The sequence below is a fragment of the Macaca mulatta genome, chromosome 13, assembly GCF_049350105.2.
Source record: "Macaca mulatta isolate MMU2019108-1 chromosome 13, T2T-MMU8v2.0, whole genome shotgun sequence".
NCBI lineage: Eukaryota > Metazoa > Chordata > Mammalia > Primates > Cercopithecidae > Macaca > Macaca mulatta.
The window spans coordinates 21917518-21941409 of record NC_133418.1 but is presented as its reverse complement, the minus strand read 5'-3'; the positions used below and the strand labels follow the sequence as shown (position 1 = coordinate 21941409).

General features: G+C 39.1%; 1 protein-coding gene across 6 annotated transcripts in view; it reads left to right on the top strand.

The window, feature by feature from the left end:
* ANAPC1 (anaphase promoting complex subunit 1) overlaps positions 1–23892 on the top strand; it is a 119679-nt gene that overhangs the window by 73283 nt on the left and 22504 nt on the right. For all 6 annotated transcript variants that reach the window (XM_077959001.1, XM_077958999.1, XM_028832303.2 and 3 more), the window contains 11 exons: positions 280–551; positions 6675–6909; positions 9681–9772; positions 11737–11871; positions 12051–12133; positions 13068–13146; positions 14793–14867; positions 20797–20873; positions 21387–21477; positions 21580–21633; positions 22854–23047. In XM_077959001.1, coding sequence (XP_077815127.1) covers positions 280–551; positions 6675–6909; positions 9681–9772; positions 11737–11871; positions 12051–12133; positions 13068–13146; positions 14793–14867; positions 20797–20873; positions 21387–21477; positions 21580–21633; positions 22854–23047 — 1387 coding nt within the window. The remainder of the gene's footprint in view (positions 1–279; positions 552–6674; positions 6910–9680; positions 9773–11736; positions 11872–12050; positions 12134–13067; positions 13147–14792; positions 14868–20796; positions 20874–21386; positions 21478–21579; positions 21634–22853; positions 23048–23892) is intronic.

Here is a 23892-nt window from a genome sequence, read left to right as displayed (position 1 = left end):
TCATCTCTGTATAATGTTAAATTGGTATCAGTTATCTCATTATATAGCCTCATACATTTTAACAAAAAGGACCATGAACTGTTTAGACAGTGAAGGTTTTTCCAGTTTGCATTAAGTTTGACTCACATGTACAAAAGTTGTAAGTGGTCATAGAGACCTAACATTCCAGGCATTGATGGTTTTGAATGTAGAACATGTAAGTAATCTTGGTCTCAAAGATCTAGTCTTGGTTTTATGAATTTTTGTTCTCTCAATGTTAAATTTTGTTTGGCTGGATAGGGCGTGCCCCTCCTCGGAACACAACAGTCGACCTTAATAGTGGAAACATCGACGTGCCTCCCAACATGACAAGCTGGGCCAGCTTTCATAATGGCGTGGCTGCTGGCCTGAAGATAGCTCCTGCCTCCCAGATCGACTCAGCTTGGATTGTTTACAATAAGCCCAAGCATGCGGAGTTAGCCAATGAGTATGCTGGCTTCCTCATGGCTCTGGGGCTGAATGGACACCTCACCAAGCTGGCGACTCTCAATATCCATGACTACTTGACCAAGGTGAGAGCCTGTGCTCCCAGTGCCTGGCTAGCAGTAGCTCCTACTTGCTCTGTTTGCTCTTCTTTCTTCATTCTTATACTTCTAAGTCCATTTGTCTCACAGTACATGGAATAATCTTTCTAAAGCGTAAATCAGAGCATGTCACTTCCTTGGTCAAAGCCATTTAATTAATGATCTCCCGTTGCTCTTTTTTTTTTTATTTTGAGTAAGACGGAGTAGAATTTAATGAGTGACAGAAAAGCTCTCAACAGCGAGAGGGGACCCAAAGGTGGGTTGCCGGCCACAAGGCTGAATCTAGGGGTTCTTATGGGCGTGAAATGAGTATGCATGCTGATTGGTCTGTGGGTATGCTTGAGAAAGCACCATTTAGAAATAGGCACGATAGTGTAGAGGACCAACTGGGGAAGGACAGGTACACGTAAAGTAGGTGAAGGATAAGGACCAATCAGGAGAGAGCGTGCCAAACAGGAATGAGAGCTCTCTGATCCATGGATGTATCCGGAACTTGTAGCTTGGTTTTCTGGCTTTCGACTGTCCTTGGCTTGAAGGTTGAGTTTCACCTGAGAACTTACCTACCTCCTATTGCTATCAATCCCCGCCCTGAAGAAGTACATCTAACTGCTGTTAGGATAGGCATGATGACTGTTCTAACTGCTTCATGCTGACAGAGGATGTTGTTTTGGGAAGCAGCAGTCAGGTCTCTCTTACAGGCCTATCTAAGGGTCCCTGGTAAAAGGGAGCCATCAACCGAGGTTCCATTTGCATGACCATTTGGAGTTTGATGGCCTCTAGGCGAGAAAAAACACATTTTACAAGGAGGTTAAGTACACATGAACCAAATGTGAGTATTGCAATGAGAGCATAAAGAGGAACTAAAAGGGGGAAAATCCATGCCCGTATATTAGGGAAACCTAGAAAGGACAGAAAGAAAACCTCTGAAAATGGAGTGTTCTATTCCAGGATTTTGCAAAATAGGGTTGTCATGGGCATGTCCCCCTAGATCATTAGATATGTTATAATTAGGCATTGCAATGCCTTTAAGTAGATTTCTGACCATAGGCTGCAGAATCCAGTAATGCCCGATAATCTCCTTAGTTAGCTGAGGGTCTTGGGGAGAGGGGAAGAGAAAGTGGGTCCAATTCTCTTCTTGCCCAGTGCCCTGGTCCCTTCTGACAAGACCAGGCCTAGGTTCTTCACTGAAGTCTGAGGGAGTTGAGCCTTGGACTTTGAAACTTTATGTCCTCCGTCAGTTAGAAATTTATGAAGAGCCTTACTGCCTTTCTGAGAAATTTCCTCAGTTGGGGCACAGAGGAGAGTGTCATCTACATATTAAGACTTTAACTTGAGTTTGAAAGAACTCAGAGAGATCTTTTGACAATGCCTGCCCAAACAGGTGGGGGCTGTCTTGGAATCCCTGCGGTAACACCACCCAGGTTAGCTGGGTAGTCTGGTTGGAGGGATCCCTGAATGCAAACAAGTTTTGGGAGTTGGGGTATAACGGTATGCAGAAAAAAGCGTCTTTTAATTCCAAGAATGCAAACCATTTAGTTTCCTCTGGTATCTAAGTTAACAAAGTATAGGGATTGGGAACCACTGCGTAAATTGGTTCATTACACCAATTACTCATTAAGGAGGTAGAGATCCTGGACCAGTCTCCATTCCCTGTTGGGTTTCTGTACTCCCGATATTGGGGACAAGGACTGTTGCAGGGTTTAACAAGGCCCTGCATCCTTAGGTTATTAATGATGGCTTCTAGCCCTTTCCTAGCTCCTGTTTTTAGGGGATATTGTCTTTGATTAGGGAAGAAGATGGGATCCCTGAGATGGATTTGGACCGGTGAGACTGTTGTGGCTCAGCCAGTTTTTCCTGAATTGCTCAAACCTCTGGATTAATATCAGTCTCTACCAGAGGGAGGCAAAGAGTCTGTCCTGGAGCCATAAGGATGGTGGTTCCCTTGTGAGCTAAAATATCCCTACCTCAGAGGAGTTGGGCTTTCAGGTATGATTAAAAAGCCATAGGTAAACAAAAGGTCTCCCTAGGTACAGCTAAGGGGTTGAGAAAAATATCTGGTCAGAGGCTTTCCTGAGATGCCCCTCACAGTCGTGCTAAGGGAGGAGGGGAAGCCCGGTTTGGAGAGGAGGACAGGAATGGCTGCTCTGGTATTGAGGAGGAAGTCCATCGTCTAAGTCCCTTTGGCCTCCAGAATCACCCAGGACTCATGGATGATAATACAGCCTGAGCTGTCAGAGCTGGGGAGGGGAGCCCTGGGACCCAGCAGTCCTGTTGGACCATTTGAGAAGCCGGCTCTGAACCTGGAGACGGACGTCTCTGAGGCAGTTTATCCTCCAGTGGTCTCCCTTACAGATTGAACAGGGCCGTGGGGGCTGCTTCTGGTATCGAGGGCAGTCTCTCTTTTAGTACCCCCACACTGATAACAGCTGGTCATAGAAGGAGAAGCTCCTTGGGGATCCAGAGGTTTTTATGCCTGTATGGCAGCTATTAGTGCCTCTGCCTTTTTTTCGTTCCTTTTTTTCCTTTTTCTTGGGCTTCCTCATGGTCCTGATTATAAAAGACCAAGGTGGTGACTTTCAGGAGATTCTCTAGGGTACTATCTGGTCCAATAGCTAAGTTTTTGCAGCATTCTTCTAATATCTGGGGCTGCTTGGGTTATAAACTTGTCTTTCAAAATTAACTGTCCTTTTATAGAGTCAGGAGAGAGATGTGTGTTTAATTAAAGGCTGTCTCAGTTTTTCCAGGAAAACAGAAGGGTTCTCTTCAGACCCTTGGTTTATGGTTGATAACTTAATGTAATTGAGAGACTTGGCTCTAGTTCTCAGACCTTCCAGTATGCATGCCTGAAAATGTTTTCTCTGCCACTTTCCTAGAGCAGTGCTGAGTCCCATTGAGGATCTTTGGTGGGTGCAGCCTGTTTGACTGTCAGAAAGGGCTCCCTGATTTCTTCCCCTTTTTGGTAGGTGCCGTAATAAGATGCAAACATTTTATCTCCAATTGTCTCAGCAACCTGTAAAGCCGTCTGCTTCTCTGAAGCTCTAAGTCTGGTTGAGAAGTAACATGATAGCCTTCCATGAAAGCTCAAACACTTGAGTAAGGTTCTGAAAGGCTTCAATATACCTATCAAGGTCGACAAAATTTTCCTAGATTTCCTTTTATCTGCCTCAAATCTTGTGAAGAAAAGGGGACTTGTACTTTGATAGGACCACATTCACTAGGCATTTCCTGCAAAGGAAGAAGTGATGCTGGAGCGTATCCAGATAGAACTCTTCTAACAGGATGAGGGTCAAAAGGGGGCCTGGATAACGGGGACAAGATGATCCAAGAGGAGCTGGGACCTGGGCTGGTGCAGGGGCCTCTGCCTCCTTCTCTAAGGAGACAGACTGTTTTTTCCCCTCTGTCTGGATTAAGTCTGCCTTGCTGGATATCACTGCTATAAGTGCAGGGTCTGTTCTACATTGCTGACAGAGCTTGGGGTTATCCCGCAGGGCAAAAAAGGCCTATACATATGGGATTTTTGACCATTTTCCTTCTCTGCGGTAGAAGAGATCTAGCTATTGGATAGTATTATAATTAATATTTTCCCCAGCTGACTAGGTCTGCCCATCTTCCAACTTCTAGCTGGGCCAAGCCTTGGTACTGATAAATGCCAGGCATTTTTTCTTCAGAGTCTGAGGATCGAAGGAGTCCCAGTGTCTCAAGATGCACTTGAGAGGAGTGCAGGCTACCCATTTAGAAAGAGAGAGGGGAGAAAAACGCATCCTTAGTCTTTCCCTCTGCCGTCCTGGAGTCCAAGGCATCTCTCAGGCTTGCCTTGGTCGTGGATGTGCTCGCAGCCGCCATTCATGACCAGGGGAGGATCAAGCCAGCAGGAACCGTCCCGTTCACCTGCACTCAGCCTTGACCCTCCTTGTTGACTGCCTTTGATTTCTCTGTCTGAATTCTATATAAGCTTGAGACTAAGATGAATCCAGGGGGTTCCTGCATATTATTTGTCTATAATGTTCATTTGGCTGGCAGTTTATTTAGCTTCATCAGGCATAACCCAGCATCCTGCCATGAAAAGAAGCAATTTATCAAAGAGACACATAACTAAGTAACATTTCTCAGAAAAGCAGTAGGGAAAACATGATAGGAAAGATTGGAAGTCTTTGTCCGACACCGGAACAGGCTGTCGGGGACTGGGGGCCAGTCTAGGGTCCTTCGGATAACACCAAGGTACCCTTGGCCAGATACCTTTAGTTGCCCCAGGACCTTATTCTGATCCCATACAATGGCTGAACTTCTGTGAAGGGAAACTGGTTTAAAACAAGGTTAACATTCCCAACACCAGAGGAGAAAGAGGGATCAACCATTGCTCTTAATATACATTCTAGGAGCTGGTGTGATCCTATTCACTTCTGCAGCCCTAGTTGTTACCACTGTTCTTTTTTTTTTGAGATGGAGTCTTGCTCTGTCACCTAGGCTAGAGTGCAGTGGTGAGATCTCATCTCACTGCAACCTCCGCCTCTGACGTTCAAGTGATTCTCCTTCCTCAGCCTCCTAAGTAGCTGGGGTTACAGGTGTGCACTATCACACCTGGGTAATTTTTGTATTTTTGATGGAATCGGGGTTTCACCATGTTGGCCAGGCTGGTCTTGAACTCCTGACCTCAGGTGATCTGCCTGCCTCGGGCTTCCAGAGTGCTGGGATTATAGGCGTAAGCCTCTACACCTAGCCCCACTCTTCTTCTTGCTCCCCCACGCTCTAACCATACAGATTGACTATTTTAGCTCCCTGGCAAACTAAACTCTTTCACTTCACAGCCTTATTTTTTTTTAAGGAATCTTTATTTATATAAATATATAAAATTCACATACCATATAATTCACTGTTTAAAGTGTATAGTGCAGTGGTTTTTAGTATATTCACAGAGTTGTGCATCCATCACTGCTGTTAATTTTAGAACATTTTCTTCACCCATAAAGGAACCTTGTACCCACTAGCATTCCTCTTGTGCCCACTCCCCATTCCTCCACCCCACCCCCACCTTCACTTCAGCTCCTGCCAACCATTTATCCTCCATCTCTATGGGTTTGACTTTTCTATACCTTTCGTATAAATGGAGTCATACAAAATGTGGTCTTTTAGGATGGGCTTCTTTCACTTAGCCTGGTAATTTCAGGGTTCATCCGTGTTGTACCATCTATCAGCAATTCATTCCTCTTTGTTGTTGAATAAATGTTTTATTTTATGAATGTACATTTATTCATAAGTTGATGGATAGTTGGGTTATTTGGACTTTTTAGCTATTACGAATAATATTGCTGTGAACATTTGTATACGTGTTGTGCGGATGTATGTTTTCATTACTCTTGGGTACATACTTAGGAGTGGAATTGCTGGGTTATATGGTAACTGTTTAACTTTTTGAGGAACTGTAAACTGTTTTGCATAATGACTGCACCATTTTACAACCCTGTCAGCTATACATGAGAGTTCCAGTCTCTCCATATTTTTGCCAACACTTGTTATATTGTGTTGAGTCCAGCCTCATTCTTTTGCGTGTGTCTTTCCACTTGTCCCAGCACTGTTTTTTGAAGACTGCCCTTTACCTATTGAATTGTCTTGGCACTCTTGTGGTCAGTTGATGTCAATGCGAGGGTTTATTTCTGAATCACCTCAGAACCATTTATATGCTGTTTTATTACCTGAAACAGTCTTCCTCACCTTCTAAACTTGAGTGTCCCCTTTCCTGCTACTGTTCCTGGCTAATTTGTTTTCATCCTTCAGGTCATAATATAAATTTCTTTGTATAATCTTTAGAGATTTCATCCCTAATAATCCTCTAGTCCCTCCCAATCTAAATTAAGCTCTTTTAAAATACTCTTTCATAATACTTTGTACTTTCTTATTGTACTACTTTTTAATAATATATTTGTTTATATTTTTTAATTTAACACTTTTTTTTCCTATTAAGACATTAGGTCCATGAGAGCAAGGACCATGTTTGTTTAGTTTACCACTATATTCTCGGTGCCTCTCATTGTGCCTGTCAACATAAAAGTACTTCTTGAAAGTGGCAGGCAGTATTTTATTTTAAACTACATATTTGTTTTGTTTCTATCTTAGGGCCATGAAATGACAAGCATTGGACTGCTGCTTGGTGTTTCTGCTGCAAAACTAGGCACCATGGATATGTCTATTACTCGGCTTCTTAGCATTCACATTCCTGCTCTCTTACCCCCAACATCCACAGAGCTGGATGTTCCTCACAATGTCCAAGTGGCCGCAGTGGTTGGCATTGGCCTTGTGTATCAAGGGACAGCTCACAGACATACTGCAGAGGTCCTGTTGGCTGAGATAGGTATGGGATTAATAGTGCTGAATCTTCATAGGCATGCACTTTCCACTCCACATAAATCCAAGTAAAAATGATAGTAAAATTATAAAAATTAAGGAAAGACAATAGTAGCTTTTGTGAGCAAAGAATGATCTAGTACTAATTAAAAAAAAAATCTCTAAGTAATGTTATCCAAGGCTGATGTAACTTCAGGTTATTAACCTCCATATTTATTTGCTAGCTTATTACTGAATTCCAGTGGTCACATTTAATGAGGTACCTGTGGTTTTAATCATATATGAGTATGCTGTTTATCCTGCTATGTCTATACCAGCAATGTCTAGCAGTGGCCTGCACTTAAAACTCAAAGAGTAGATTGTTTTGGTCCCTGAGAGACACTAAACTATACACATCACAGTGTTTACTGTGTTGGATACAGCACTTCCAATAGAAGTCGAGTAATTGACTCCTGCTTTCCTCCTTTACATGCTGGTGGGTATGTTGGTGATGAACCTGGAAATGGTAAGGTCCACACACTCACTTTAGTGAAGTGTCTCTGTTTCTTACTCGGTCCAAACTTTTTGGAAATCTGTATTATGTGTTGTCTTTTTCTGCCTAATGGAAGTGTTATTGGCATTATTAATATGCTCAAAAATTTAGTTACATATTTGTATGTCCTATTCAAGATCTTTTCTATATGCATTTCTGAATATATTGTTAAAGATGTATTATTTAGTATAATGGTATCAGATAGCTATTGCCACAGTGATGCTTCATACATACAGGCATAACATTGGCCCAGGCAGCTCTGCTTTAGGCTGTAGCTGTGTAGCTGGCTGCTCTGCTGCTGTTCTGCCTCACCTGCCTTATTCTGGGACCCAGGCTGGAGGGTGTGTTTCTCTCGTGGTGTTGATAGAAACCTAAGAGAGAACCAGTGAAGACCGGGACCCATAATTTAGTCTATTGTAATGATAGATGAAATTATTCCCAAAGTTGAAATGTTTCTGCTATCAAAATACATAGTAGCATAAGTTAGAGATCTGAAAAACACTTATTCAGAAAATATTCAACACTGGTTGTTAAAGCATGTTCGTCTGGAAAGTAGTTTACCATTCTTTGGCTACATCATGATTATGATGATGATGTCTAATGATGTCACTGCACAGTCTCACAGCTGTGGCATACTTCTTTCATACTGTATATAGAAGATTTCATCTTTAATTCATATGTATGTGCCTTTTTATAGGATTACTCTCAGAATGTACATTAAAAATTCTGTTTGTATAGATCATTGTTATAAGTGGTTTTTAAAACAAATTTTGTATAATACTCATTGAGTTGATGGTCTGTAAAATGCTTTTTTTGGTTAACTTTTAGAACTTTTTAGATTGTTTTAATAATCCTTTGTTGTTATGTATAAACATTACAGTGATTACCTTTGTGTGATTTTTTTTTCTTTAATTTTATTTATTTATTTATTTATTTATTTATTTATTTATTTATTTTGAGACAGAGTCGTGCTCTGTCGCCCAGGCTGGAGTGCAGTGGCGTGATCTCAGCTCACTGCAGCCTCTGCCTCCAGGGTTCAAGCAATTCTCATGCCTCAGCCTACCAAGTAGCTGGGATTACATGTGTCTGCCGGCATGCCTGGCTACTTTCGTAGTTTTAGTAGAGATGAGATTTCTCCATGTCGGCCAGACTTGTCTTAAACTCCTGACCTCAAGTAATCCTCCTGTCTTGGCCTCCCTAAGTGCTGGGATTATAGGCAAGGGCCACCACGCCCAGCCTTTTTTCTTTTTTTTTTTTAATTGCATTTTTTTCCTATCGGGATAAAATTTCAGGAGTGTGAAAATTTTTTTCAGAGGGAAGGGTTTTAATACATAGTACATTTTGTCATTTTCAACAAGGTAGCATTAGGGTTATAGGATGCTTTTTAAAAGTATGAATTTTATATCCAGTCAGACTTCTGAGATCAATGCACAGAAATTCTGCCATAGTAGGGCTCATTATTATATAGACTCGAAATAAATGTTGAAACATAATATTCAACAATAATATAAGCAAGTGACCTCCTTATTCATTATCATCATTTGAACATGTTTCGCCACATGTGATGAGTGAATTTGAAAGTAATGAAAGCAAAATGTAAGATATTTTGTTGTAGCTGTTGTTGCGATGCTGTCTCACTCTGTCGCCTAGACTGGAGTGCAGTGACCTGATTTCGGCTCACTGCAACCTCTGCCTCCCGGGTTCAAGTGATTCTCCTGCCTCAGCCTCCCGAGTAGCTGGGATTATAGGCACCTGCCACCCTGGCTAATTTTTGTATTTTTAGTAGAGACATGGTTTCACCATGTTGGCCAGGCTGATCTCGAACTCCTGACCTCAAGTGATCCACCTGCCTCGGCCTCCCGAAGTGCCGGGATTACAGGCATGAGCCAGCAAACCCAGCCGAGATGTTTTTTAAAAAAATAAAACTTTTTTTTGAATACTCTTCCCTTTAAAAATGTTTTCTATTACTTGGTAATTTTTTTTGGTAAGACTCAAAGTTTCATAGTATTTGAATATCATTGCTTATAAAGACTTAAATTGGCAAAATAAAAACTATTTTGGGCCCTTTTTTTTTTTTTTTAGGTAGGTAAACCTACATTTGTGGACACCATAGTGTCATAACTTTCTGAATGGAGTTATATTCCATTCGTATCGCCAGTGCAACTTGCTAGAAAGTTAATTCTAAGATTTTTATGAGTTGCGATTTTGAGAGGCTAGTTTGAACTGTGTCGCTTTTCTTTTTACAGGACGGCCTCCTGGTCCTGAAATGGAATACTGCACTGACAGAGAGTCATACTCCTTAGCTGCTGGCTTGGCCCTGGGCATGGTCTGCTTGGGGGTAAGCATAGTCTGTGCCTTCCCATGCTTCAGTTAGGACATCTACATGTTGAAACAAATAACCTTGACACCTAAACCTGAATACTGTCCCTTACTATGACTTAATCTGCTGCCCAGCTCTCTTGTCTTTTTGGATATTTTTCAAAGTACCAGATTTGCAAATGGAGAGAAACTGTGGTCAAGAGTGAGACTTTAAGATTTATTTTCCTCCAACTTACAGTGTTCATGAACAAACTAAAGGGAATGAAGTTTTTTTTTTTTTTCCAAGTGTTCAAGACATACAATGAATAAGTGACAGCCCACTATGATTGAAAACAGAAAACAGTGAAAACGTATATGATCGGGAGCCTTAAGAGTCTATAGTAGCTGCCTGAAACAAACCCTAACCCCCTTTTGCCATGGTGGTGTTCACTGTGTATCCCAGAATGTTTCCCAGTAACATCTTCCTTGTGACAGAATGCAATATCAGATTGACCCGTCTTTAACTGCATCCAAGAGATGTGTACAGAATTACCAGAAACATTTCATTAAATGATTGTTTCACTTGAAATGTGGTTCCCCTTAAAAAACCACCAATACATTGTTATGGTCAAACTAAATGATATAAAGAAAGTTATAAGGCCAAGGCAGTCAGGTCACCTGAGATCGGAAGTTTGAGACCAACCTGACCAACATGGGGAAACCCCGTCTCTACTAAAAATACAAAATGAGCCGGGTGTGGTGACACATGCCTGTAATCCCAGCTACTCAGGAGGCTGAGGCAGGACAATCACTTGAACACAGGAGGCAGAGGTTGCGGTGAGCCGAGATCGCACCATTGCACTCCAGCCTGGACAACAAGAGCGAGACTCCATCTCAAAAGAAAAAAAAAGTTATAGTGGAAGGAATTTTTTCTCATGTGTGTTCTGAAAATCCACCCTGTGGTTGACCATCTGTTGGGGCCTTGAATTCACACTGGCACATGAGCTAAAGAGGCTGGTAGTATAATGGAAAAGAATTGGCTGGGTGTGGTGGCTCACACCTGTAATCCAGGCACTTTGGGAAGCCGAGGCGGGTGGATCACGAGGTCAGGAGTTCGAGACCATCCTGGCTAACACAGTGAAACCCTGTCTCTACTAAAAATATAAAAAAATTAGCCAGGCATGGTGGCGGGCACCTGTAGTTCCAGCTACTTGGGAGGCTGAGGCAGGAGAATGATGGGAATCCAGGAGGCGGAGCTTGCAGTGAGTCATGATCATGCCACTGCACTCCAGCCTGGGCGACAGAGCGAGACTCTCTCAAAAAAAAAAAGTAATCACACAGGAATTGCAACTTGAATTCTGGTCCTAACTAGTGAGTCAAGTCATTTAACTACATTATTGTCTATTGCTTGATCAGCTTCATGGATTGTTGATGGCCATGTTTTATATGTAGCCCTGCAACTTACTATAATAGCTGTATAACCTTGGGCTTAATCCCTCTATGCCACACTTTCCTTATTTATAAAATGGGGTTTTAATAGTAGCTATTTGATATGGCTGTTCATTCATGTTAAACACACAGAATAGTACCTGACCCAGAGCATACATTCAATAAATTACTATCATTATCATAGTTATTGTTGTTGGAAAAATTCTTACGTACAATAATGAAAGTATTCAGGTATTTACAGTTCAGGTTTCAATTATATAACTAATATTTTTCTTTATTGTTAAATGTAACTAACTCTAAAGCTCTTACGTATTTTAAGACAGTACTTAAAGTTGAACATTCATGTATTAAAACTTTTGTGAGAATTATTAAACATTAATAACTCATGATTTATTAACTCATGATTAATGTTTGCTTTAAATTGGAAATAAAAAAACCCAAAACCTGAAATAACCTGCTTTGAGGTAAGTTAATTCATTTTTATAGTTATGGGTATATGTTGTGGATCTTCCTCCATAAGATTTTTTTTGACTTGTCTGTTACCGTCTTTTCCAGCATGGCAGCAATTTGATAGGTATGTCTGATCTCAATGTGCCTGAGCAGCTCTATCAGTACATGGTTGGAGGACATAGGCGCTTTCAAACAGGAATGCATAGGGAGAAACATAAATCGCCAAGTTATCAAATCAAAGTAAGTACACATCAAAGTGACAGATCAAAAGTCTGGAAGCTAGGAAGTTAATTGGGAAATACTAGTGTTCATACTAACACTGGTAAATATGTTAATTTTAAGCATAGCTAGTCTAGTATTCAGAGGAATTTTATAATAATTCAGAGCTCTTTTACATGCATAAACTCTTCTTTCAATAGGAGGGAGATACCATAAATGTGGATGTGACTTGTCCAGGTGCTACTCTAGCTTTGGCTATGATCTACTTGAAAACCAATAACAGGTATTTCTACCCACCCACCCTTCCTTCTGCCATGATAGTGTGATATCCTCTCTCACCTTGGTTGTAAAATTCAGTTATCTCATGTGTTTATTTCTCCTGTACTGGATTAAGCTGATTTTCCTTTCAAATACTGTAAGTTTTTGGAGGAAAACTTGCAATATTTGAAGTTATAAAGATTTTACCTAGAAATAATATATTTGGCTATTTTAATGGTATTTGACAATATAGTTTTCAATTTCTGTTCATTTCTGTTTTGTAGTTGATGTCAGTAATACCCAAACAATGCCCCTGTTTGTTTTCATCAGTTTAGCATATTGCTGTGAGGACTGGTTAAGTCAGAAGTACTTATCATTAGTCTGATCTTGGTTACCTGTAAAACAATGGTTTTTGCCTACTTCAAGAGCTTTTGTAATTACCAAACCATCTACTTTCCCAACTTGCTATATTAGTGCTGACGCTTGAAAGTAGACCTTTGGCATTTATGCTTACACTTTGCATAGAAGAGTAAGTTGAGTACAGGACATTATGCCATGTATTAAGTCTACTAATTAAAAAAAGTTCTAAGATTCAAGGAACTTTTCAGTGTTCTACATTTTTCCCTTTAGAAAAAGTAAATGTGTGCAGAATTAACGAAGTGTTTAAAAATAGGTATTTATCATTTACTGTTTGGATGAATGTGTAGGGCAGTGCTTCCTTGGCACTGGGGATATTTCATTGAGCAAAACTAAAAATATCTGCCCTCATGGAGCTTATGTTATAGTAAGACATACATGTACATCTATAATAACTATTACGTTAGAAGGTGTAAAGTATTGTGAAAAATGTGTAGAGCAGTAGTGGAGTGGGAAGAAATGTTTTGAAACAGATCTTGAGATTCTTGATTGTCTTGCTCTCTACTTGAGCAGTGTCCCTTACTGTTTTCCTCCACCACCAGATCTATTGCGGATTGGCTGCGAGCCCCTGACACCATGTATTTGTTGGACTTCGTGAAGCCGGAATTTCTCTTGCTTAGGGTATGCTTTGTCATTTTTCATTTGTGTTAACATGAGAAGTCTGTTTATGGTTCTTAAACTTAGCTTGTAAGCCGGGCACAGTGGCTTATGCCTGTAATCCCAGCACTTCAGAAGGTTGAGACAGGAGGATTGCTTGAGCCCAGGAGTTTGAGACCAGCCTGGGCAACATAGGCTGGTCTCCATGAATGAATGAATAAATGAATAAATAGCAAACACAAATGTCTTTACAAGAGAGCCTTTTATTTTTAATTTGTCATGCATATCTAATTGGCAGTGTTCATTTGAAATTTCGCAAATAGGACTTTGGGAATCCCAAGAAAGGTAACCACATTGATATATAATACTTGGAGTGATGTTTCACTTTCTCACATTATCATTCAAAACTTCCTAAAAAGCAACAAATGATGAGGACTTTTTTACTGCTTTATTTTACATTTTTGGATTACTATCAGGGATTTAATAATACTGTTAAGGTTGAATCTAAAGAAAATAACAATTTGACTTAATTGTCTAAAATTTTCCCTCTAATTCTTTTTTTTCTGATGTTTAAAATGAGCATATGGAAGCTTTTAAATTATGATGTAGATAGAGCTATGATTCTTTCCTTTGTGATTTTTTTTCTTTTCCAGAGTACGTTTTAAAAAGTACCCCCCAAGCCCTCTAAACTTTGATGATGTTCAACTCAATTTTAGTTTTTCTTTGTTAAAATTTAAATCTTTATTTTAATGAGTAGTTTAGGTTGATACTACAGATGGTTCCCAACTTAGGATTTTTAACTTAACCATAGTGTGAAAGTGGTACTCATTCAGTAGAAACTGTATTTCCAATTTTGAATTTTAATTTTTTCTTGTACTCCTGGCGGTATGACGCTCTCCTGGTGTTGGGTAACGGCAGCAAGCTGCAGCTCCCAGTCAGCCATGCAGTCGTGAGGGTAAACGACCCATCCTCCACAGTTTACTTTGAGAATTTATAGTAATTTCACTCAATTATAGGCTAATGTGAGTGTTCGGAGCATGTTTAAGATAGGCTAGGTCGAGCTGTGATGTTTGGCAGGCAAGGTGTATTAAATGTGTTTTCTTTTTCCTTTTTTTTTTTTTCTTTTTTTTTTAATAAGATGGAGTCTCACTCTGTTGCCCAGGCTGGAGTGCAGTGACACCATCTTGGCTCACTGCAACCTTCGCCGCCTGGGTTCAAGCTATTCTTGTGCCTCAGCCTCCTGAGTAGCTGGGACTACTGGCATGTGCCACCATGCTCGGCTAATTTTTGTATTTTTAGTAGAGATGGGGTTTCACCATGTTGGCCAGGCTGGTCTCGAACTCCTGACCTTCAGTGATCTGCCCGCCATGGTCTCCCAAAGTGCTAGGTTTACAGGCATGAGCCACTGAGCCTGGCCTAAATGTATTTTCAGCTTAAGGTATTTTCGACTTACAATAGGTTTATTAGTGCCTGTAAGCATTAGGGCACTGATGCTTAGTGCCCTAAGCATTTGCATATACTTATTTTTCCTGTATTTGCATATACTTATTTTTCAAAATTCTCATCAGTCGGGAACTGATTCTTAAATTGTTCTGTTTGTTATTATCATTGTTATAAAGTCTGTGAACTTTACCTGCTCTAATTAATTTTATCTCTGTTGCATTTTTAAGACACTTGCTCGATGCCTGATTTTGTGGGATGATATTTTACCAAATTCCAAGTGGGTTGACAGCAATGTTCCTCAAGTAAGTACATACAATGAATATCATATCTTTAGTAGCATAAAATTATGATATCTTATGGGATTTTTCAAAATTCTGTAAAATATTTTTTCTTATGAAGGCAATATTGATGATCAGGATACTTCTTAAAGACCTAAGAACTTTCATTTTAAGATTCTGTGCTGCACAGACCACAGTCTTCTCTTTTAGCCTCAGGTCCCTAGAAATTGTAGTTTTTAAAAATTAAATATGAGTATCAGTGTTGTGTGGCAGTTAAAAAATGAAAGAAAAAAACTAAACGTTTGCCAAAATACTCTAAAAAAGTGTTCTTGATATTTTTATCATAATTAAATACACATTTCTTTTAATTTTTTTTTTTTGAGATGGAGTGTCACTCCGTTGCCCAGGCTGGAGTGCAGTGGTGCGATCTCGGCTCACTGCAAGCTCCGCCTCCCGGGTTCCTGCCATTCTCCTGCCTCAGCCTCCGAGTAGCTGGGACTACAGGTGCCCGCCACCACGTCCAGCTAATTTTTTGTATTTTTAGTAGAGACAGGGTTTCACCATGTTAGCCAGGATGGTCTCGATATCCTGACCTTGTGATCCGCCCTCCTTGGCCTCCCAAAGTGCTGGGATTACAGGTGTGAGCCACCATGCCTGGCCTAAATACACATTTCTAAGATGCTATTTTACTTCATGACAATTTTAGATCTCCTAATATAATAACTCTTTTAATTACTTTATATCATGTTTATTCGATAAGCCAAGTATACTAGTTAAAAATAAACGGATTTTTTTGGTAAAAACTCAAAATTGAATATTGTAACTAACCACTGCCCTTAGTCAACTGTCCATGCCCAGTGGTCTCAGTTTCTTTATGTAGATTGTTTCTTTCAGTATTTTCAGAAGAAAAATCTCAAAGGTTGAAAGAAGTTTATATGAACATCCACATCACCAATAGACTCTACAATAATATTTTATGGTATAAACATGTTTAATCACTTATCCACTTATCTGTTCCTCTACCTAATCCAACATTTTTTGATGAATTTCAATGTTAGTTCCAAACAGTAATGTACTCCATCCTGAAATTGTACCATACTGTAATTGATATTTACATTTTTTCCTTTTAAGATAAAATTTATATATTGTGAAATGCACCAATTTTAAGTATCCTATTGAATAAGATTTGACTAACACATAGGCCTGTGGAAACCAGCCTCTGTCCCTTGTGCCCCTTTCCCCTTTGTGCGTTCACCCCTACCCCCAGGGTAACCAATATGAATTTTGTTTTTCCCCAAAAATGTATTAATTTCCTGATGTAGAACTTTATATTAATGAAGTCACATATAGCATATACCCTTTTGTATAAGACTTCTTTCAGCGTTTTCAAGATATTGAGTATATTTAGTTCATTCTCGTTTTTATTATTAGGTGATACAGATTGAGTATTTCTTATCTGAAATGGTTGGGACCAGAAGCGTTGTTGAATTTTGGAATACTTGAAATTATACTTACTGGTTGAGCATCCCTAATCTGAAACTCTGACGTCCGAAATACTCCAATGAGCATTTCCTTTGGGCATCATGTTAATGTTCAAAAAGGTTCGGATTTTGAGCGTTTTGGATTTTGGATTTTCAGATTAGGGATCCTCAACCTGTGTATTCCATTTGCGACCCTGTTAGGTAGGGTTGGAATGACTGAGGCATAGGGTAGAACTAATACATCTTTTCCCAAAGCGGCTGTACCATTTGACACATTGACCAGCAGTGTTTGAGAGTGTTGGCTGTTGCACATCTCACTGATATGTAGTGATGTTAGTTTCTTAAATTTTAGTGCTGCTGATGAATATGTAATGATATCTCGTTTAAATTTGCATTTCTCTGCTGGCTATTGATGTTGATAACTTTTTCGTTGGTTTATTGGTCCTCCATCTCTCTTTTTGTGAAGTGTCTGTGCATGTCCTTTGCTTATTTTTTTAAAAATTTTGTATTTTTATTACTGCGTTGCTGGAGTTTTTTATGCATTCTGGAAACCTGTTCTTTGTCAGATTTCTTTTGCAAATATCCCTCCCAGTCTGTGGCTTGCATATTCATTTTCTTAGAAATAGTTTTGATGAGCAGAAGATTTTACAATGTTAAATAATATCTGATTTGTCAGTTTTTTCTTTTATAGTTATTCTCTATTCCTATAAAAAAACCATTTGTCTAACCCCATCATGAAGATAATCTCTTCTACTTCTCTCTAAAAGCCTCCAAAGTTTTAGTTTTTATGTATACTTACATAATTCATTTCAAAGTAATTTTGATTATGATATGAGGTACAGGTTGAGGTTGTCTACCAGGGAAGCTCATCAGAGACTCAGTGCCCAAGTTTTTAATTGGGACCTGACATGTAGGTAAGGTACCCTCTGCCTTGCATGTACTGAAGTTCCAGATTCTCAGGAGAATGTGTGTTAGCTTAAACCACGTTGTTTGTAGTTCAGGCACAGTAAACCCAGATATATACATTTTGTTTTAAAGCAACCAATTAATTTACTTGGAATCAGATTGTCACTCTCTCTTGGTTGCTAGCTCTAATCTCGGTGCACGTCTTTATCCTGTGGGCTGTTGGAGTCTGCCCTGTGCACACATTGTTCATGGATCAGGCAGACATTTGCACAGAATTTATATACACAGAGCTTGGGGCCCTGTCTCTGTGGCTGTCTCCTTTGTAGTATTCTGTCCTCACCTCCCAATGGGTGTGGTATTTTCCCGTATCCTGGTTGTTAAGGCCAAGAAGGTTGTGAGCTTTTAATTGTAGCTTTTGTCATCTTTCTTGGCCCAGACAGACCTGCTTTCAGAACTCGGAAACCATGGAAAGGAAAATGTACCTAGTGGTGTTCCTCTCTTCCATGAATCAACTCTCCCCTTTAGAATCTGCTTGCTTTTGTTCTCACTCCAGTGCCTTGAGTCAGGAGTTGGTGAATTAAGCCCACCTGATTTTTAGAAAGAAAATTTAATTGGAATATGGCCATGCCCATTTGTTTACTTACTGTCTGTAGCAGTTTTTTGTTACAAATGCATAGATCAGTAGTTGCTGATATTTACTATTTGACCCTTTTAGAAATAGTTTACTGACTCCTGCCATATAGTTTGGATTTTATATTTTGTCTAGGGTTTATACTTGTTGTATGAGTTGGACCCGATAGGAGTTTATTCATCTATTATTTGAGGAAGTAGAACTCCTAGGTTTGTTTTTATTTGTTTAGTTCTTCCAGTTTTGTTAATCACTGATATGAAAGAGGTGAGGAAGAATTGTTTTAAATGACTCGCTCATTTGTTACCATAATTTTAACTGCTAGCCTATTCAGATGTCAGAGCTTTTAGTTGGTTGGAAAGTGCTCTTTAAAATGTATATTGTAGGATGAAATGCTTTTTCTTTCACTCCTTCATTCAGCACATACTCATTAATCCTCTGTAAATGCAAGGCACATGCTAAGTTCTGTAATACATTAAAGATACACCAGACATGTAGAGTGTTCTCAAAAAACTTTATTAAATGTACTAGGTTTGGCTTACTGAGATTAAACACGTATACAAGTAACTGTAATTCCAAAGTGGAAAGTATAAATTCATGTCAGAGAGTGGTCTTTTTTGTGGCCTGGTGTGGTGGCTCATGCCTGTAATCTCAGCACTTTGGGAAGCCAACGTGGGCACGTCACTTGAGGCCAGGAGTTTGAGACCAGCCTGGCCAATGTGGCGAAACCCTGTCTCTACTTAAAACAAACAAACAAACAAACAAACAAAAAACCCACAAAAAACAGTGGTCGTTTTTCGTTTTTATGAAAATATGGTTTTTGGACTTTTAGTATAGAATAATCTATACTAAATTTTTTTACTTCAGACTTTATAATGTTATATTTGATCTTTATTACAACAGGGATACTACAAATAGGAGAGAGAACAATTTCACAGTTCTCCTCCTTGATATTTCCTATCAGCCTCCACTTTTCTTTGGGTTCTCATCTGGAGCTACATGGATTCTGGAGCAGGGTTCCTTGTAGTGAGCCACCTAGCGTTAAAAGGAGGATTTTTTTTTTTTTTTTTAATGAAAGGTCGCTTTGTAAACCGCTTGTCTGTTTGAACTTAGGGCATATGTAAAATAACAACTAGCATCTTCATAGCAATTTTTCTTTCATAAAAAACTTTACAGATAGGGTGTGGTGACTCACGCCTATAATCCTAGCACTTGGGGAGGCCAAGGAGGGTGGATTGCTTAAGCCTGGGAGTTCAAGACCAGCCTGGGCAATATAGTGAGATCCCATCTCTACAAAAAAATACGAAAATTAGCCAAGCATGGTGGTGTGCACCTGTAGTCCTAGCTACTTGGGAAGCTGAGATGGGAGGATTGCTTGGGTCTGGGAGGTAGGGCTGCAGTGAGCTGTGATTGCACCACTGTGCTCCAGAGGGAGTACAGTGACAGAGGGAGACCCTGTCTCAAGGCGAAAAAAAAAAAAAGAGGAAAGATATTTTAAGTCTTTGATTTGGTGATATTCAGTACCTAAGAAGACTGTATTGTAAGTGCCTTCTGAATATTTTTTTACTTTATTTTATTTATTTATTTATTTTTGACTGAGACAGTGTCTCACTCTGTTTCCCAGACTGGAGTGCAGTGGTGCGATCTAGGCTCCCTGCAACCTCCACTTACTGGGCTCAAGCGATTCTCGTGCCTCAGCCTCCTGAGTAGCTGGGATTACAGGCCCAGCTAATTTTTTTTTTTTTTTTTTTTTCAGTAGAAACGGGGTTTCACCATGTTGGCCAGGCAGGTCTCGAACTGTAGACTTCAAGTGATCTGCCTACCTTGGCCTCCCAAAGTGCTGGGATTACAGATGTGAGCCACTGCGTTCGGCCAATATTTATTGTTGTATTGAAGAAAACATCCTGAAATGTTAAGAAATCTAAGAAATCTCAAAAGATTAAACGAATAAATCTGAAATGCATTCATATATTTAGCAAATATATAGCTTTGTCTTTTTTGGCTTTTTTTCTTTTAGGAGAAAAGCATCAGATCTGTTCTTGGTTGTTACAGCTAGATATTCTGTATATGTTTTTTGATAAATTGTTCATTACCTATACTAAAAGGAAAAGGATGTCTTTTCTAAACAATAGTTGTAACATAGCTGATAAACACATTGACAGTTTAGCTTAGCTTGGGTAATTAGCCTAGTGAATAACTTCACCTGTGGTAGGTATGTTGGCTTAATGCTGGAAACCTCCTGTAAAGAAGAATACATCTGATTAGAGTTCTTTCCTATTTCTCTTTTCCCACTTCTTCCCCTCACCCCTGCCCCAATTCTAAAGCCATCATCTTTGTATTTCAGTTGACTGGTGTGCAATATTATGACAGTGTTATTGATTCAGAATATACTAACGTCTTCCTGTTTATATTTGTTTAGCCCTATTTAATTCTTCTTCTTTTTTTTTTTTTGAGATGGAGTCTCACTCTATTGCCCAGGCTGGAGTGCAGTGGTGCAATCTCTGCTCACTGCAACCTCCGCCTCCCTGGTTCAAGCGATTCTCTTGCCTCAGCCTCCTGAGTAGCTGGAATTACAGGCGTGCACCACCACGCCTGGCTAATTTTTGTATTTTTAGTTGAGACGGGGTTTCATCGTGTTGGTCAGATTGGTCTCAAACTCCTGACCTGGTGATCCGCCTGCCTAGGCTTCCCAAAGTGCTGGGATTACAGGTGTGAGCCGCCGCACCCAGCCTTAATTATTATTCTTACTTAGCCCATCTTAGATTTGAAATTTGATTGCGTTCAATGTGGTTAAAATACAGGCTTTTGAGTGAAATGGTTTGGTAAAGCTTACTTTATATAAATATAGCCATGATAAGCTGTGTGTTATTCTTCAGATTATTAAATATTTGCAATGAGAACGTTGATATCTAAGTATTCTTGCTTTCTATATTGACAGATTATAAGAGAAAATAGTATCTCTCTCAGTGAAATCGAATTGCCTTGCTCAGAGGATTTGAATTTGGAAACTTTGTCGTAAGTGATGTATAATGCAAATTATCTATCCTAGCATCTATCAGATAAATAAATTGAAATATACTATGTAGGAGTCATATTGTCCTTGATTTAAGTAATTCTGAATCCCAGGCATTTCTAACCATTTTTTATCAGATGTTCATGACGTTGGTTAAAGCTCTCTGAAGTATAGAGCTCTTGCCCTCAAAAAGTAATATTGGAGATTTAACTTGTATGTATTTCTCTTTTATCCTCTCCATTAAAACAAATTGGCAACAATTTTAAAAATTGTTTTTGCTGCATATGAAACTGTAGGCAAGGGGCAAACTTCACAAGTAAGGGTGACCTGATGCTTCTGAAAAAAAAAAAATCTGGAAAAAAAAAAAAAAGAAATCTGCTGACTGAGTAGAGGCACACTTGATCATTCCCAGAAAGATGTAAACTAACTTAGAGAACTGGAATATTTATTGTTACTTATTTCAAGTTAATTTTAAAGTAAAATAATGACTTAAATTTCTTGTCACCTGTTTTCAGGCAAGCACATGTCTACATAATTGCAGGAGCCTGTTTGTCTCTGGGTTTTCGATTTGCTGGCTCAGAAAACTTATCAGCATTTAACTGTTTGGTAAGAAGTATTTTAGTTTACTGTATTCTTTTTTTTTTGTTTTGTTTTAACAAAGCCTTAAGATCTTCTTTTAACTTTGAATTTTTTCTTTTGTTTTTCTAGCATAAATTTGCAAAAGATTTTATGACTTATTTGTCTGCACCTAATGCTTCTGTTGTAAGTATTTTTATCGTTCTCCTTGGGAATAAAATTAAACTTGAAAAAAATTTACTGATAATCCAGTTACTTATGTGTTATCAGATATTGCTGCTGTTTGTTTGAATGTAGAATGAGAGATTTGAAGAACCATTAGCTCATCTTTTTATTTTTGTTTTGGGATATTAGTGAGAATATGATTACACTGGAAGGACGCACAGGTATCTAGTTCTTGTGACGAGAGAATAAGAAAGGCCATAATATTCATGGATTGTCATACCTCATGTAATTCTGTCTCAGTATTAAATATTGGGAATTTCCTTTTAAAAAAATATTAGTACTTAGTAAGGATTCAGTTGCTTTTGAGGCATTGCTTCCCTGATGACAAGACTAAGATATTTTATTTCCTGGTGAAAACTACATAGATTTATGCAACACTGTGTATAATATGGAAAAGTTAGAAACATCAAAAACGTCTAAAAGTAGTTAATTAAATTTGATTATGGCATATATATGCATTCTTATACAGTGGAGCTACCAAAATTACGTTATACAAGAATTTTTTGCGGCTGGGTGCAGTGGCTCACTCCTATAATCCTAGCAACTTTGAGAGGCTGAAGCAGGGAGGATCATTTGAGCCCAGGAGGTTGAGATCAGTCTGGGCAACGTAGGGAGACCCCATCTCTACAAAAAATAAAAAATTAGCCAGGTGTGGTGACACACACGTAGTCCCAGCGACTTGGGAGGCTGAGGTAGGTGGATCCTTTGACCCCAAGAAGTTGAGGCTGCAGTGAGCTGAGACTGTGCCACTACACTTCAGTCTGGGTGGCAAAGTGAGAGACCTTATCTCAAAAAAAAAAAAAAACACCAAAAAACCCCCACTTTTTTGTGCGTGAAGCTTGCTTCTAATAGGTTATTTAAAAGGTTAAAAATATTGTGTAGAGTAACATCTCCATTTCATTTGGAAAAAATATGTGTAGATAAAGGGAAAATTCAGAGAAAAAGCCAAAATGTTAACACCAGTTACCTTTGGGTGTGACATTCCAAGTGATTTTTGTCTTCCTGATATTCAGTATTTGAAATTATCTCTGTTGAACTTACATAATTGGGGAAAATATTTGTATTTACAGATTATTTTTTTAGTTCCAAACTCTTGTAGTCTTCTTATGATGGCTAAGTTAGTTCTGATAAGAAAGAAATATAACACAACATTACAGTGATGTCATCTCTTCACCTTGCAGACAGGTCCTTACAACCTAGAAACTTGTCTGAGCGTGGTGCTGCTGTCTCTCGCCATGGTCATGGCTGGCTCGGGAAACCTAAAGGTTTTGCAGCTTTGTCGCTTCTTACATATGAAAACGGGTGGTGAAATGAACTATGGTTTTCACTTAGCCCACCACATGGCCCTTGGACTTCTATTTTTGGGAGGAGGAAGGTACGTGAATATGTATTTTTTCCAGTGAAAAGATCTCATTGGTGAGATCTATAAGGGTGACTTGCTTTAATCTTGAAGATACATGAAAAATTTCAATTCTGACTAGCTCTTAGCTTATCTAGCAGCATTATTGCACTTGATGGGCTTCTTTGTAGTTTAACCATCAGCTTATGGTCTACTCAGTAGATTTACCTTCCTCTCTGACACACTGAGCATCACTGTTATTTCTCAGAATACTCTGTGCTCAGTGCTTCGGTGCATCACTGCTTGTGCCCAACTGGTTAAAAATTTTACCGCTCCACTAAACTACTTTCACAGAAAGGTCACAAACAAAATCATATACAGATCCTGTGACATTTTCTTAGTTTTCAACTTTCTTGATCTTTTTCCAACAGCTGTCATTCCTGACTACATCCTTTATAAGACTGCCCTGGCTTTAGATGATCCGTAGTAAATAAAAACACATACATAGAAAAGTCTACACATCATAGGTGCACAGGTCAAAGAGCTATCTACCATAGAAAAATCTCTTCGTTATCATGTAGATCAAGATTCCGTATAGCACTTGCAACTTATGACACCCGTCTCTGCTTCTGCCATGTGCCCCTCTCAATCACTATTATCTTCCTTACCCCAAAGTTAGCCACTGTCTAGTCTTATAACACCTTAGATTGGTTTTGCCTGTTTTTGACAATTAAATTGAATTATGCATGATGCATCCTTTTGCACTTTACTTTTGCTCAACATTATGTTTGTAAGATTCATGTGTGTAGCAATGGGTTATTCAAGTTTCAGTTTCTTGTATTACAAGTTTCAAGTTGTAATACAAGTTGTATTTCAAGTTG